The sequence below is a fragment of the Peromyscus eremicus genome, chromosome 6, assembly GCF_949786415.1.
Source record: "Peromyscus eremicus chromosome 6, PerEre_H2_v1, whole genome shotgun sequence".
In the NCBI taxonomy this organism is placed as follows: domain Eukaryota; kingdom Metazoa; phylum Chordata; class Mammalia; order Rodentia; family Cricetidae; genus Peromyscus; species Peromyscus eremicus.
Genome location: NC_081421.1, coordinates 35,382,308 through 35,399,789, shown reverse-complemented (window position 1 = coordinate 35,399,789; position 17,482 = coordinate 35,382,308). Strand labels below are relative to the sequence as shown.

The following is a 17,482-nucleotide window of genomic DNA, read 5'->3' as shown; positions in this document are numbered from 1 at the left end:
GGCCCACTCCATGTGGTCACCTTTAATCAAGATGGTGGTGAAGTCACATGACATCCCTCTTCTCCAACCCTAGTCAAAATGGCGACTGCCCACATGGCTTCACTTAAGATGGTGGCAGACCACGTATTGTTTCCCAGAACAGCTGCAATTTGGAGTTACACGTTTTAAGTTAACTTTCTGTAACAGATTTTTTTAACCATAAAAATTGGGGTTCTGTTAGCTATTTTTTAATAAAGTAGAAGAGCAGAAAACAACTTGAATATTTTTTATATCCAAATGACATATGAATCTCTGTTATTACATCAGATTTGGTGACCAGAAAGCCCAGAGGCAAATTCTGAGCCTAGGCAGCTAGTTGCTATAGTAATAGCTGAGTTTTCACCAAGACACAGGTAACTCACGCATCCTAGACCAGTCAGAAACAAACATGCAGTGGCCACACACACTTGCACATTTAACTGAGCCTGATACAATTTTGTGTGGCTCCATATCTGCAAGAAGCCTTACAGGCACAGAGCTATCCATCCATATAAAATAGACAAAACTTTTTTAACAACAAGACAAAACTTCCTGCAGGAAACTGACTTTGTTACAAATTATATAGATTTTAAACCACGTAGGGGACAGGTATCAAAGTAGAACATTGTCGGGGTGGTCAGACTGGCTGCAAGGCAAGAGAAAACCAGAAGAAAGAAGAGAAGGGGGGTGTCCATGTGGGGCAGTGGGCCAAAAGAGCCAGAGCCATGTGGAATACAGCAACCTAGAGCGTAAGCTATGCATCAGATACATATCTGAAGTACACTCAGTAAGCCAGTGAGATGTACCAAAAACATGCATCATGTGCCACCAGCATTGGTCAACTGAAAGTGTGTGATTCTTCTCCATGAGAGCACCTAACTGCACATTGGATAAGCAAAGCTTCAAAGGTTGAGTGAATTGGGCTAGAAGATTTTGCCCCATTCACCACATTCATCTGACCTCTTGCCAACTGACTACTACTTCTTTAAGTATTTTGACAACTTTTTGCAGGGAAAATACTTCCACAACCAACATAATGTGGAACATGCTTCCTAAGAGTTTGTTGAGCATGTGGTTTTTTTTGTTTTGTTTTGTTTTTTGTTTTTGTTTGTTTGTTTTTGGTTGGTGGTTTTTTGTTTTGTTTTGTTTTGGTTTGGTTTTTGGTTTTTCGAGACAGGGGTTCTCTGTGCAGCTTTTCCGCCTTTCCTGGAACTCACTCTGTGGCCCAGGCGGGTCTTGAACTCACAAAGATCCACCTGCCTCTGCCTCTTGAGTGCTGGACTTAAAGGCGTGCACCACCACTGCCCAGTGAGCATGGGTTTTTATGCCACAGGATTAAACCAATTTATTTCTCATTGCAAAAAAAGTGTTTATTGAAATAATTTCTATTTTGATTAATAAAGATGCATTTGAGCCCAGTTACAATAATTTGAAAGTTGTGGTCCAAAACTACAATCCCTTTTGCACCAACCTACAAAGGTACCAGCAATTTTCTTTCTAGATTTATACCCAAGAAAATGGACAACATGTATCTATACAAAACTTCTAAACAATCAATCTTGACTCTTAATACACAAAAGTGGAAACATGTATCAGTACAATTAGTTATTATTCAGCCAGACAAAATAGAAGTCTTAAAACATGCTACAAGATGGATAAGGCCATCTTCACTATGCTAAGTGAAAAGGACAATCACAAACTAGCATGGTTCCAGGGACATGAAGTGTGAAAAATGGGCAAATGTGGAGAGACAGAAAGCAGGTTAAGGGCTGGGGCCTAGCTGGTAATGCTTTCCTAGCATGCCCAAAGCCCTGGGTTTTATCTCTGCTACCAAATAAGTGGGGGAAGTGTTAATCCCAAAGATGGGAGGAAAGAAAGACCACTGACCCAAATCATCACAGCCAAATTAATTAAAGCAAACATTTTTTTTTTTATTCATGCATACACAGGTTGAGTCACCCTAAGGCAGGGTTCAAGAAGTCAAAATTGGATGTGAGGAAGACAAGGTTTTTAATAGCTCATGGGTAGGGGTTCCCGAATCGGGGACTTGGCGGCAAAATAGGTGGGATTATGGGAGCAGAACATAAGCATAACAAGTTAGTCAAAATGACCTCCTGAAACAAAGACAGGATTTCAAGGGGGTCTTAACAACAGGTAGTAATAAGAAGGTAGTCATAACAACCCTTTTGAAACAAAGGTAGGGTTGCAAGATGGCTATTAGCCTTTTGAAACAAAGACATGATTGCCATTCCTGATACAGGCAGTCCAGAACCATTTGTAGTTAAGATTACAGGTGTGGCATAGCCCAAACCTTGAGAAACAGGTTTAATCATAAATAGAAATGAACCTAGTTTGATGGCTTTCAAGCCTAAGATGGAGGCAGGCTGGTTCATCACATGGTGGCACATGCAGTATTCCCAGTGCTTGGAAGATGGAGACAGGGAGATCACAAGCTCAAGGTCATCCTTGGCTACATAGAAAGTAGACAGGAATACCTGAGTTGCTGTCTCGAAAACAAAGGAGGAGGCAGATTAATGATTTGTGGCAGCTCTGAGGAGAGGAATGACTGTTAATGGGTACAGGTTTTATCTGAAATGATTGGTAATGGTTGCTCTGAAAATACTAAAAACCTGCTGAAATAACTCTTTTAAGCAGATGAATTGCATCACGGTGAGTAAACTTTATCTTACCAAAGCTACTAAAAGAAAAGAGTTATGGCCTCTTGTTATCCATACCTCAGTGGTGGTTTGAGGGTTTTACCCCTCTGATCCTATTCACCTATTATTACCCATAGCCTCTTTGTCTTTCAGGCTTGCTGTTGTCTTCAGTTACAAAATCTTCTTGATTATATCAATGAGGAAAGGCTAAACATCAAAAGAACTAAAACGGACTTAATAAGTATTAATCCTCATGCAGCCCATGGCAGTGAGGTTGATAGACTCAAGGCAAAGGAAAAAGCCATTCAGAGGTAATGCAGGGGCCCTGGTGCTAAGCCAGACAGGACATGCTAACAGAAGAGCATTTTATAAAATGAACCTTGGTTTCTCAAAATATATAATTATGAGGGTGTGTTTCTTATAAAGAAATAGAAATGAGCTAAAGCAAGCTCATTGTAATTCCCGGTGGATGTTATGAGATTCAAAAGTTCCAAGAGGCTCAGTAGTAGAATGCTTCCCTTGTGTACATAAGGCCCTGCAATGAATCCCTAGTACCACATATACAGATACTAAATAATAATAGTAATAATAATGATGATGATATTAGAGACAGGAACCTAGTGAGCTCACTGATTTAAAGTGTAAATTGTCAACCATAAAGTATCAGGGCAATCCAAAATCCCTATGCTAGAGAAATTTGCACTATAAGCCCACTCACATGCTCTGATTACAGAAGCTGGATTCATAAGTGATAGCAGATTGAAATAACAAAAGATGGTACTTGAGCCACTGAAATTTGTAGTACACTATTCCCACTTTCAACTACAATTCAGATTTATGTTGGTGGTTTTGATTTTGTAGGAAACAAGAACGTCAGATGGCCAGACATTTTGCAATAGTATCAAATGAACAGAGCACCCCGTCATCTGATGAAGGTAAGGCTGTTGTCACGGAAGTTGTCGTCATGATGCCATACAGCATCAGAAAGCTCAGACGTTCAGCCAAGGCATAAAATTGTTAAAATAATATTGGAAATGTTCATTTGTAAGTATCATAAAGCCTGTATCTGGTGAAATGAAGTCAAGAAATAGGGGGTTTAGGCTCTTTGGCTTTGGAGTTCTTGGTCCTTTGTCTCATCATTATTGGCTGAAATAACTAGTAGCATCGTCAGAGCCCTTAGACAGTGGCTGAGCGTTATCAAATTTGTGTCTCTTATGTTAGGAAGCATACCTTGCACTCTTTTCTCAAACTCAGATGGGGAAAACCTGTCAAAAGACATCTAAAATACTTTCTTCCTGTACTCACCAGGGCTGGTCAGTGTGGGTACAGAACTGAGCAGTTGAAGGAGAATTGAATTTAGCATCAGAAATCATAGCTTTATATGTTTCATGGTCTCCTCACAGGCCATCTGATTTAGAAGAAATATTTTAATTTTCTCAGTCAGCATCAAGTTCCTTCTGTTATTGAAAAGGTACTTCAGGTAGTCAGTTCAGTTTGTATTTTTGTAACTAAATATCTAATATTATAGGGAGTTTCTTGAAATTCACTGTTTCTTACTAAAACTAAAGGCCTGGTGGCATACACCTTTAATCCCAGCACTCCAGCCAGGCAGATTTCTGGGAGTTTGAGACCAGCTTGGCCTCCATGGTGAGTTCCAAGCCAAGGCTATATAGTTCAGACCCTGTCTCAAAAAAAAAAAAAAAAAGGAAAGAAAAGAAGGAGTGAGGATAGAGGGAAGAAGGAAGGAAGAAAGGAAGGAAATAACTCAAAACCTAGAAATTCCACATAATGAAAACTCAGAGGAATTTTCATTTTTTATTTAATAGAGATCTTTTATCATTTTTTAACCAAAAAACCTCCTTCCTAATTTTAATTTAATAAAGGTCCTTACTTTTCTTCTTTTTAAAAAAGTGTGGCCGGGCGGTGGTGGCGCACGCCTTTAGTCCCAGCACTTGGGAGGCAGAGCCAGGCGGATCTCTGTGAGTTTGAGGCCAGCCTGGGCTACCAAGTGAGTTCCAGGAAAGGCGCAAAGCTACACAGAGAAACCCTGTCTCGAAAAACCAAAAAAAAAAATAATAATAATAATAAAGTGTGATAAATCAATGCATTTTCAACAGGGTTTTAATTTTATTATGAAGTTTTTTTTTTTAAGGCAAAGCATGCATGTACTTTCCTGTGATTTTTTTTCTCCCACTAGATTCAAAGCACTTGAAGACAATTTCTTACCAGCTTTCTGTGGATATACCAGAGAAGAAGATCATTGAAGACACAGATGATATTCAGATTAGTAACGTCTCCATCTTTTGCTGTGATTCCAGGAAAACATGTGGAAAGGTAATTCTTTTTCAATTTTTGTTTTTGATTTTTTAAGCCAATTTTGCTTCAAACATATAAAGTTCTCATGGATGTCCCATTGCTATCTCTCAGAAATAATTGGTACAGACCTAGGATTGCAACTGCTTCTACACTTTATGTCTTACAAATGTTCTTAGTTTTAAAGCCTTTGGGCCTTAAAATGTGACCATTGCAAGTTAAAGACCATCTGGAGCCGGGCAGTGGTGGTGCACACCTTTAATCCCAGCACTCAGGAGGCAGAGCCAGGAGGATCTCTGTGAGTTCGAGCCAGCCTAGTCTACAGAGTGAGATCCAGGACAGGCACCAAAACTACACAGAGAAACCCTGTCTCAAAAAACAAAACAAAACAAAAACAAAACAAAACAAAACAAAACAACAAAAAAAGACCATCTGGAACTCTTAGAAAGAGGGAAGAAAAATCACCCAAGTCCTAACCACTTCCTCAAAACTGTGTTAGCATTTGAAGTGCTCTGTTTGTACTGCACCTCCATGCTCCAGGAGTTAAAGAGGAAGAACTTTAGGGGCCATTCTTCCCTTAAATGACCCAAGGCAATCTCCACCAGGTTCTAAGAAGAGTGTATTTTACAAATATTGAGGGGAGTCTTTGTACATTGATTGTAAAATTTATGTAGAAATATAAAGAACCAGAATTACCAAGACACTCTGGAAGAAAACCAAAGGAAGATGCAGACCTCTACGGAATAGAGTGATTAAACAAGGGTGGTACTGGGGAAGGGTCAACAGAGCCACAGAACAGTCACTGATCAGATCCCAGCAAGCATGCATGTAACCTATGACAGCAGTGCCCACTGCAGAGGAGTGAAGAAAGAAAGCCTTTTTAATGTGTAGTTCCAGGGTCAGCTTGGACTGGGTGGCCATATGCTGTATTAATGTAATTAGAAAGACCACCTCATACCACATGTAGAAACCAATTTTAAGGAGATTAAATGCTGAAATACAACATACAAACTATAAAGGTTTTCTTTTCTTGTTTTGTTTTGTTTTTCAAGGCAGAGTTTCCCTGTTTAACAGCTCTGGCTGTGTCCTGGAACTCCATTTGTAGACCAGGTTGGCCTCAAACTCATAGAGATCCACCTGCCTCTGCCTCTGTGATTAAAGGTGTATGCCACCAGTGCCCAGCTTCCTTTCATTTTTTAAATGTATAACATTGGGGATTTCATATGTGTGATCATATTTTATACATGCATACAGTGTGTTTTGATCATATTTATCTCCAGCTCTTCCTCCTAATTCTTCCCAGATCCAATTCTCTTCCCCCTCCAACCCTTCCCCACTTCGTGTCTCTTTTATTTTATAACTCAGTCCAATTTGTGCTGCCACAAGGGTTTTTTTAACATCATAGAATAGAGTTATACCTAAAAGCAGTATTTGCTAAGGATTTGATTATTAAAATTAAAATTATGAAAAACAAGCCAAAAATGAAGAATTGTTTAAATTACATTTGGCATATAAAAGTATTATCCTAAATTTATGTAGAATTTTTATAAATCAAGATGAAAAAGTTAATTTTTCCAGGTGTGGCAGTACACACCTTTAATCCCAGCATCAGGAGGCAGAGGTAGGCAGACCTCTGTGAGTTCAAGATCAGCCAGGTCTACAGATTGAGTTCCAAGTTAGCCAGGGCTATATAGTAAGACCTTTTCTCAGAAACAAAACAAACAAACAAAAAGTGAATCTTATAGAAAAGTGAGCCCTTTCCCAAAACTCAAATAGAAACTTTTCACAAGAGAAAATGCAGATGACTAAAATCCTATGAAAGCCTGCTCAACCCTTCTTAATCACCTGAGAAATGAAAATTCAGTCCATACTAACAATACTGGTGAAAACATAAACTCTTGATAGTGCTAAGCTTTGGGGAGAGGACCAAACAGTAGCTGACCAGCATTTGCTTGTGACATGTGATGTGATACAGAATTGTAAAGTCATCTCAGTGGAACTATACCCTACAGGAACTTAACACCAACATGCACACATAAGAATGTTCGAGCAGTCAAAAGTAGGAGAAACCCAGGTTCTCTCACCCACAATGAGTAGTGACAAATAGAAAACCATGCGCAAGGGAAAGTCATTGCACTGCAGCTACTCAATGAGAAGGATCTTTCACTCAGAAGAAAGAAGACATTACAATTACAACAGATGAGCCTATGTGTCTTAGTTAGGGGTTCTATTGCTGTGAAGAGACACCACAACCACAGCACCTCTTATACAAGAAGGCATTTAACTGGGGATGGCTTACAGGTTCAGAGGTTTAGTCTATTGTCATCATGGTGGGAAGTATCGTGGCATGCAGGCAGACATGGTGCTGCAGAGGTAACTGATAGTTCTACATCGATATCTGAAGGCAGCAGGAAGAGACTGTCACATTGGGTCTAGGTTGAGCATCTGAGACCTCAAAGCCCACCCCCAGTGACACACTTCCTCCAACAAGGCCACATCTCCTAATAGTGCCTCTCCCGATGGGCCTATGAGGGCCATTTTTATTCAAACCACTACACATCATATATGGAGCATTAAAAAATGGGAAAAGCTAAATGATAAACACACAAAAAATACACAGAAATTATCACAAAATCATACTGTCAGATGCATCTTGGCAGAGTGTTGATACTGTGCTTGGCCCACGGAGGTGGACACACTGGGGTGAGCACACTGGGCTGTTCACACTGGGATGGGCCCACTGGGTTGTTCACACTGGGGTGAGCACACTAGGATGGGACCATTGGAGTCTCTTATTCCATTTTTGAACTTGTGTGGTGATGACATGGTGTTTATTTCATAATTACCCACTGCTAAAAATAGTGTCCTGTAGTGCTTCTCTGGAAATATTCCATATTTCATAGCTTCAAAGGTGAAAGAAAAAACAAGGCCATCATTTCTGGATGGGACAATAGGTTTTCAAAGTAAATGACAATGTTTGTCTCAAAACTTAGATCATTTCACCCTAGGAATTCTTGTTCCATTTTAGTATATATCAAGACCAGGAATGCATAGAATTAAACAAAATCCTCAGTTTATAATTAATATTATCAGATACAAATTCATTTTTACATTGGACTTCCATATAAAAGTGGTTGAACTTGAAGCCTAATAGTTCTCTTCCTGTGTCTTCACTGGCTTACTGCTGGGGATGTAGCTTGGTAGAAAGTGCTTGCCTAACATGTGCAGGGCCCTAGGTTCAATCCCTGACACAGAAAAAAAAGTGAATAAAGTAGTGTAGAGAGATCTTTGTTTGGGCCACCAGGTCACAAAAAATGGCATGGAGACTTACTATTAATTACAAAAGCTTGGCCTATGCTTAGGCTTGTCCCACAAGCTCTTATAACTTAAATTAACCCATTTCTATTCATCTACATGCTGCCATGTAACTCATGGCTTTTACCTTTCCTCCTCATGTCTTGCTCTGTCTCTGCATCTGGTTCATGACCCCGCCTTTTTTCTTCCCAGAGCTCTGTCCCCAGAAGTCCTGCCTAGCCTCTTCCTGCCTAGCTATTGGCCATTCAGCTCTTTATTAAACCAATCAGAAGGCTCCTTGGCAAAGACACATCTTCACAGTGTGCAAAAAGATTATTCCACAACAAAGTAGGTCAGATTTATAAAATAATACTTACCCCTTCGTTGTTCAGCTAAGCAGTTCCACAGATATGTATAACCGTTGCAATAAGGATATGAATGTTGTCATTGTGATGTGACTTTTTCTTGTCTCCTTTTGTTTTTTATGGTAATATAAATGATATGAAAATAAAACTTTCAAATAGGTAAGTGATGAGAAGGGGTTTATTAAGTTATACTGCGGGTATTCAGGATGACCTGTAAATTGTTGCTGCTGACCATCCCATGTTGTTGAAGCCAGGCTAAGCACATTAAGTAAAGGAATGGTTTGCACCATAGTGTTCCTTGCATTAAGCTCAGCAGCCAGCAGTTAATGTTGTTTGCTGCACATGTAGGTCATGAGGAACGAGCTCTTGGAGAAGCACTACAAGAATGGAAGAAAGTTTCTCACCTCCTTTCCAGATGGGACAACACAAATATTGTATCCTTTTTTTCCATACCTGATTGTATTGGCTTTACTTCCCAAGAAGAAAAACAGACAGGCAGGGCTTGATGGCATAGGCTTGTAGTCTCAGCTACTTGAGAAGCTGAGGTGGAGGAGGCTGAGGTGGGGGAGGCTAAGGTGGGGGAGACTGAGAGGGGGGGCTGATGGGGGGGAGCTGAGGTAGGGGAGGCTGAGGTGGAGGAGGTTAAGGTGGAGGAGGCTGAGGTAGGGGAGGCTGAGGTGGGGGAGGCTGAGGTGGGGGGAAGCTGAGGTGGGGAGGCTGAGGTGGAGGAGGTTGAGGTGGAGGAGGCTGAGGTAGGGGAGGCTAAGGTGGAGGAGGCTGAGGTAGAAGATAAAGCAGGAAGATAACAAGTCTGTGGCCTGCCTGGGCAACTTAGAGTGAACCTATCCTAAAATAAAAAATAAAAAAAGAGCTGAGGAGGAGGTCTGTGGCAGACCACATGTGCTAGGCCTTAGTGTCAATCCCAAAAGAAAATGAAAGGAGGGAGGGAGGAAAGGAGGGATGGAGGGAGGGAGGGGCAGACAGAAAAGACAGGACAGAAAAGAAAGAGAATAGGGGTGGTACAGAAAAATACATCCTCCCGGAATTCTACCAAGAGCGGATAACATTGGAAATGCACCTTCCATCACGCTGCCTTCCAGTCCATACGCTTACCTACATACAGAGTTCTTTGAAATCAACTCTAGTACATACTTCACTCTGCAGCTGGTTCTTTTATGTAATGTTAGGAGGATGTCACATGCAATAGACATTGAGACACTTTTTGTACCACACAGTGCTGAGTTCTGAGCCCCATTCAGCAGTGCGGACAGCTCTCTGCCGCACCTGCTGCACACTTCCAATTCATTTCCTTGAATTAAATACCTAGGAGAAATTCTAGGTAAGAAATGTGGACATTTCTAGCTCTGATATTTTTTACCCCCAAACTACAGACCGATTTATACACTCATGAACCAAAGGTCATTAGCCACTTCATCATAGGCCACTCAGATAGCCAAGCCATGGAGTTTTGGCATAAAAGCCACCCAGTATCTCTGGAAAAAAAAGAAAAAAAACAAAAAGAAAAGAAACAAAGAGACTTTTTTTTTTTTTTTTTTTTTTTTTGGTTTTTCGAGACAGGGTTTTTCTGTGTAGCTTTGGAGCCTGTCCTGGAACTCACTCTGTAGACCAGGCTGGCCTCTGCCTCTCAAGTGCTGGGATTAAAGGTGTGTGCCACCATTGCCCAGCTAAAGAAACCTTTTCATGAACCGAGTGCTTCCTGTGGAACAAAGTCATTTTCAGTCAGTGTCCCAAATGTTTAGTCAAATCCTAACAAGAAACCAGAAACATTTTGTTCATGGTCGCAAATGACAAAGCTGTAGTCCCCCGTGAGAAAGAATCGAGGTTTTGTTTTTGTTAAATAACTTGCTCAACTTTTATTAGTAATTGTTTCAGATCGTGACTTTAATTCTTAACTCTCTTAGAGACTGTGGCTGACTTTCAGAATGATTCAGAATCAGTCTGGAATTACGTTTGTCTCTGAACAGCCTTTGCATATAGACCTGATTACCATCGAGATATGCTTAGTGTGCTTTTCTTATTGCTAGTGTGAGTAGGACGGTTTTCTTAATTTCATCTTCAAATGGTCAAATATGAAGGAATCGAATTGATTTTATCTTGCAGCCTACAGTTACACTCCACCTGAACTCACTTACTGGCTCTAAAATTTTGTTTTGTGGTGTTCCTAAGGCTTTCTGTATACACAGATCCCAAATACATTTTTTACCTCCCTTTCCAATCTAGACATTTTCCTTTCCTAAACTTTCCATGGTTAGGACGTTCATGTAAAATTGACTAGAAGGGGCCAGCAAGATGGTGGATAAAGGGATTTTCCACCAAGCCTGATGACCTGAGTTCAACTTGCCAGGACCCACATTGTGGAGAGAGAACCTAGTCCTGCATGTTTTTCTCTAACCTCTATATGCACTCTGTGGCGCACACACACACACACACACACACACACACACACACACACACGCACACGCACACGCACACACACACACACACACACACACACACACGTGTGCACGCACACACATATATACACACACACAAATAAATAAATAAAATTGTAATAAGGATATTAGTCATTGGATGTCATGGGCATGGACTTGGTTTAGGTTCTCATCTGAACAGGAAAGCATACCATTAAGTAGAATGTCAGCCTCTGGCATCTCTGTGACTACCCTTTATCAGGCTGAAGATGTTCCAATCTATTTAAAGACTACTGAGTCTTTTTATCATGAAGCAGTACAGGTTTTTCAGATGATTTTTCTCTACCTATTCTCTACACTCTTTCTGATTTTTATTCTACTAATGTGGTTTATTTTACTTGTTAATTTTCAGGTGTTTAACCAACCTTACATCTTTGGGGATAAATTTAATTTTATCATGATGCATAATCCTCTTCTATATTTCCAATTCTATTTCTTACCATTTTGTTGGGCATTTTACCTTTTATAAATATATTTTGATCCATATAAAAGCATATAATTCTTTTGTATTAAAATAGAGACCTTTTCAGAATGCTTCATAATTTCAAAAAGTTCCTCATAAATTAATTATATTCCACGCATAGTCCAGGGTCACTATAAATGCTCACAGGACCTTATCTGACCTCAGCTATCCATCTGGAAATCTAGCCATTATCCAAGTGCCCAACAAGACAGATGGTTTCACTTGTATTGTCCAAGAAGACACATCCAGCAGCCCTGCTATCCTGGCAGTGCTCGACTCCTCTGGGAGAAGCTCCTGCTACCATCCAAACGGGAATGTCTGGTAGGCTTCTTGGTCCTCCATGCCATTTTGGTGTTTGATTATTTTTTCACTGTTGTTGTTGTTTAATTGAATCTTTTCTCTTCAATAATAAGAATGGCTTTAGAAAGATTTATTTAAGTTAGTGGTCTTCAGATAGTAATATAACTCAGAGACACACTCACTGTGTTGCTTACTGCTTGAGATACATTCATAGCTCCTAAGCTTCCTGCAGCCATGTCAGACGACAATACACAAACCTCTGGAGCCACAAAGCCTGTAAAGGCAGTTCCATGCAAGCCTGGCAATCTGAGTTCAACCCCTGGAATCCACAGAAAGGTGAAAGGAGAGAACTGACTGCATGGAGTCACTCTCTGACCTCTACACGCATGCTGTGGCTCACAGGCAACCCCCACCATGTGTACCTCATACGTACACACATAATAATACAGAGAAAGATTTAAATCTCTATAGAAAGATCATGATTTCCCTTTAATGTATCAATATATACACTCTATAAGTTCATATTATTTCATTTAATCTGAAAGAAAAATTTGGGTCCTAACTTCAAATAAAATGTAAGCCTTTCAGAAAGGCTTAAATACACACACACACACACACACACACACACACACACACACACACACACACATTTAAGACACAGCCTTACTCTGTAGCCCTGGCCAGACTGGAATTCCATCTACAGAGCAGGCTGGCCTGAAATTTTTGACCCTCAGCTTACAAGTTTAAGTCGCTACAGTTGGCTTTTCAAATTATCCATAGATATAATATCACTTGGGAAACTCTGCCAATAACTAGCAAAGTTTGGACCTTAGCAGTGCTGACAAAATGGGGACACAGTGAAGTATTTATGTTTCTAGTCCATGGTAGTAACACTAGGTGTAATGGGAAATGTCTACTTATCCTTCAGGATTCAATAGTAAGTCTGTGTCACATTTGGTGGAGTGTTATAATAATTATCACCTATATTAATTCAATCAGCTGTAGCTACCAGATGATTTCAGGGATCCTCAACCCCATGAGCTGAACTCTTGGGTATTTTGACAGGTCTTTGACATTCCCAAAGCCCCTTCTCTCTGCCTCTGTGCAAGTCTGTCTTCTCTGTGAACTGAAGTTCCTTGAAAGCATATGTAGCTGGAGTTTTCCTGTGTCCACCTGGCTCCTGCAGCCACTCAGACCCAAATAAACACACAGACTTACATTATGTATAAACTGTATGCCCATGGCTTCTTGCTATCTAGTTCTTATATCTTAAATTAACCCATTTCTATAAATCTATACCTTGCCATGTGGCTTGTGGCTTACTGGGAATTTTACATCTTACTTCTCATGGCAGCAGCGGCTGACAGCGTCTCCTGACTCAGCCTTCCACCTCCCAGAATTCTCCTCTCTGCTTTTCCTACCTATAATATACTTCTTGCCTGGCTACTGGCCAGTTGGCATTTTATATATCAATCAATCAGAGCAACACTTTCACAGCATACAGAAAGACATCCCCAGCAGGCATATCCTGAATCTTTATCCTTACACAGCTAAATCTATGGTATAAACTCCAAGAATAATTAAAGAACTGGTTCAGAGCAATTTAGTCAAATATTACTGTGTGAAATCACCCCCTTTCCAGATCCAGTAAGGTGTCCTCTTGGTTTTTCATTTCTTTTGCTGTCAGGTTAGTATCCAGTCAGTCAGTGCTGGAGAAACAGGGTATTAGTTACCTTACTCATGGGGAACCTCATGGGCAGTTCACACAGTTAAACCTTCTAAGGCATGGAAAGGATGGTTACCTCCACTGAAAAGGGTAAGGGAGCATGGGAACGAGGTTGCTCAGTAGAATGTCATGGTGATGAGTGCCATAAAACCTCAGAGCAAGCATGACTAATTGTAATGTAGTAAATATGGGGTCTTGGCAATGCCACATTGTTGGAGAAGTCCACTTGATTTAAGTCACATCTTTGCTCTGCTGTAGAACTTTTCTCCACTGCAGTGAACTCAGAAATACCCTTGAGCCCCTGCTTTCCACACCCAGACCCCAAAAGCCTCATATCCAATGGCTGGTGGTGCAGCCCAGTGGGAGAGCTCATGCATAGCATGGCCAAGCCCCTATGTTCAGTCACCAGCACCCTCTAACCCCAAAAAAACTAAGATAAAAAGGAAGGGCATATTTGACTATTAGCTGTGTCAGCTCTCTTCAACAAGGACTAATCCGGGCACCCCCTAAATTGACATCCACGGTCTTGCATTTGGGCCTGATGAATCTAAGCACTGGTCCCTTCTCTGTCAGGAACAGCTTCCCCTTTGTATTCTTTTTTTTCCAAGATGAAACCTCCCGGGCTTCCTCCTCATACTCCCAGCCTTTTTTGGACCCACTTCAGTTAATCAGTATGCTTCAATTTGAACCCAGTACTTCAAATAATGTAAAGTGAGGAGTATTACTTCTAAAGTTATTCTAAGGATTCCACCACTCATATGCTGTGGTTAGGAAGTTACAGGGCTAATTCAGCCTTGAATTACAGAGCTACTATTGGTAGGGCTTTTTTGTGTCTGTTTTTTAAACTAAGGTCTCACTCTGGCAATCATCCCACCACAGCCCCCTGAATGCTGTGATTTAAGTATGAGCCAGAACACACAGCTCTACTATTGATTATTCTAATTTCCTTCCAGGGTATACATCAACATCTTGGGAGGCCAATACTTAGATCAAGCTGGCAACAGAATACGAACTTGGAACTGGTCAAGTTCCATGCCTGCCTCATCCTTGGTTTCATTTAAACCCGTCTTTCTGGCTTTGAACCGTTACATTGGAATTCGCATCCTAGAACAAGACAAGGTCTCCATTAATTTTCTAGCAATGGGCCAACAGGCAAGAATCAGTGTTGGAACCAAAGTAATGGTAAGTGCATTAAAAAATAGTTTAAATCATTTAGATTTTAAGAGTAAAATAACTTTGTTAATGTTATTACTGATCGAACATATTTATGCCTAATCTGTCCACTGAGGATTTTTGGAATTCACAATGAAGGTTCCCTGTGCAATTGAAGCAACCTTACATTTTCTTCTCTCTTAAAGTTTCTTTCAGTTCCGACTGAAGTCCCAGCAGCATGTTCCCGGAGTTCATTGTGTGACTACATTCATCTGCCTTGGCAGTTTTGTTTTAGAGACTGTGTTGTGAGGTTTCCATTTCCTCTCTGCTATGGCAGAAAGCACTAGGCAGGGCCAGAAACCTGAGTCCTAATCATGTTAAGAGGAAATACAAGCCCTGACTCCTAGGAGACACTGCTAGACTGCCCAGGTCTTCACTCAGTCATCATCTACCACCTTCTGAGCTGCCCGTGAACTTGTCCCTGCCCTACACTGGCTGAGCCTGGCTGCCTCTCTGGCCACTGGGGCTGCCTTTCCCATTGACAATTAGCTTCCAAAGGACAGAACAGGTTCTCTCCTCTTCCTTTATCCTGTGCTTTGCCCTGACTTGATCAAGGCACACACTCCATGATGACCATAATTTAGGGGTTAAAAACACAGATATCAACTTACAGTCTGTAGTTTCAAATCTCAGCTCTGCCCCTTGGCTATGTGAGTGAACCTTAGCTTCCGTTCCTCAGCTATGAAGTAATGACTCCTGCCTCGCAGTTGCTGTGAGGAGTCTGTGGAAATGTAAAATCCTATGCATGGTGCCTGGCACTGACTATGTACTGAGCAAACAAAGCTGCCACATAGATGCGGAGAGAGATTCACAACGTTGCTGTGTTTCCATAGGCACAATGATTTGGAACACACCTCTTAAACTCTGAGAAGCTTCATTTAGCCTGGTTCTAAAGGGGGAGGTTTCTCCAAACTTCCCAACTGCCTTCAACTCCCTAACTTCATGTATTTCATAAGAAAATACAATCTCAATATTCAGCACTGGCAGGACCACCAAACAAGATGGAGACCTCAGAAGCAACCTGAAGTGTGCTCAGTATGATTCTAGGCCCTGTTAATCAATCTGGCCATCTGCCTGGTTCAGCTCTTAACAAACTTCTTTCTCGGTCAGAAAAATGTACAGTGTGATCAACTATTCCAGAGTATACAGTAATGTCTAGCCTCCCTTTGGTACATCACACTCATGGCAAGTCCATTCTCCTCTAAGACACAAAAATATCCTCTCTTGGGGACACCTTCCCTCCCCTGCCACTCTGCAGCCCTATGGCTTCTCTCCTCCACTATTGGAAATGGATTTGAATATGGAAAAGACTTCTTGATGCCAAAGGAAGAACACAGTGCTAAGGAGTTTTTACTTTTCCCATTGTTTCCATGGTTACCCTTTCTTTGGAGGGAGATGTGGGAACTCAAGGTACTGTGTTCTTTGTCCCCATGCATCCCCTACAGCAGAAGGCTGTGTTTCTGCTGCTCTCTAGCCTGCTCCTCTGAGGCTGAGCGCCCTCCTAGGTGGCTCTGAAGCTGACAGGTCCCTCTGTAGCTGCTAGGAGACCTCAGCCTTGAATCCTCAGACTGTGAGGAAGTGGCAAGGGCCACTGAATGGAGACCTGGAGGTTGAGACACACTGTAGAGAACAAAAGGAGTGTTAGTCACTCCCCTGCTACCTTCTCTAGGAAGACATCCTTCTCAGTACTTTCCCCCTGGGCCTTCAGAGCACTCCTCCACAACCTGCCTCACTCGGCACTTTCTAGGGGAGAGACTACTTAAGGTAGCTTCACGCTCCCTTCAGTTGACACTGGTTAAATTTCCTGAATAAATTGTAAGCTTTGCAAGTGTCTGAAGTCCGCTATTTGTTCTCTCCAGACTCCACAGCATGACAGGTTCTTTCTTTATTCAGAGTAAAATGGTCCCACTGTCCCAACTCCAGTTGGTCCTCCCACCTGCCCATTTCTGCTCCTGGACACTCAGCTTCCTCCCTCTCTTTCTTTGCCAACAAGCTCCACAACCCAGAGGAGCTCCCAGCCCTGCGGTTCCTGAGTGGAGACGACCTGCTGCTGCTGGCCAGCTTAATAAAGATCCGGCGGCTGTTCCATAAGCTGGAAGGGTGCATGAATTTCCCCTCAAGTCAGGCTTGGGAAAAATTTAAGCAACCTTCCTACCTTTCTTCACTCTCTCTAAAACTACTTACCCTCTGTCATAATTCTGGCATACAGAAAAATATAATAGCAACAATTAAAAAGCTAATAAAAGAAAAAGATTAAAGAAGTGTCACGGGGCTTTCTTTTGTTTTGTTAAGAGTCTTTGAAGGAACATGAGGTTTCAAAGACTGGATCGAATGACCAGGAAATATCAAGAAATGCTTTACTGTATACATGTAGGACACACTGTGAGTCATTGCTGGTGTATTCCCAGCTAGAAATGTAACTCACTTCCTCAAGCCCAGAAAAGAAGCATGGCATAAAGAGACACAGGGCAGTGGGCACCTATTCCACCAGGGATGGTGTGGGGACCAGTGCTTCTCAGCCCCTGAAAGGGACATCTAGAGGAGGAATAACTCTCAGAGTCACCGCCCACGGCACCTGTGAGGGGACAGACAGGAAATCCAGAAGATCTGCCGCCTGATTCTGCAGTCTAGGAAAGCAAACC

General features: G+C 41.5%; 1 protein-coding gene across 1 annotated transcript in view; it reads left to right on the top strand.

The window, feature by feature from the left end:
- Erich6 (glutamate rich 6) overlaps positions 1 to 17,102 on the top strand; it is a 32,449-nt gene extending 15,347 nt beyond the window's left edge. Inside the window, exons 9-15 of the mRNA XM_059265096.1 lie at positions 2,829 to 2,986; positions 3,537 to 3,610; positions 4,873 to 5,009; positions 8,996 to 9,081; positions 11,768 to 11,923; positions 14,582 to 14,810; positions 16,834 to 17,102. Coding sequence (XP_059121079.1) covers positions 2,829 to 2,986; positions 3,537 to 3,610; positions 4,873 to 5,009; positions 8,996 to 9,081; positions 11,768 to 11,923; positions 14,582 to 14,810; positions 16,834 to 17,097 — 1,104 coding nt within the window. The 3' untranslated portion in view covers positions 17,098 to 17,102. The remainder of the gene's footprint in view (positions 1 to 2,828; positions 2,987 to 3,536; positions 3,611 to 4,872; positions 5,010 to 8,995; positions 9,082 to 11,767; positions 11,924 to 14,581; positions 14,811 to 16,833) is intronic.
- Positions 17,103 to 17,482: the final 380 nt, after the last annotated feature.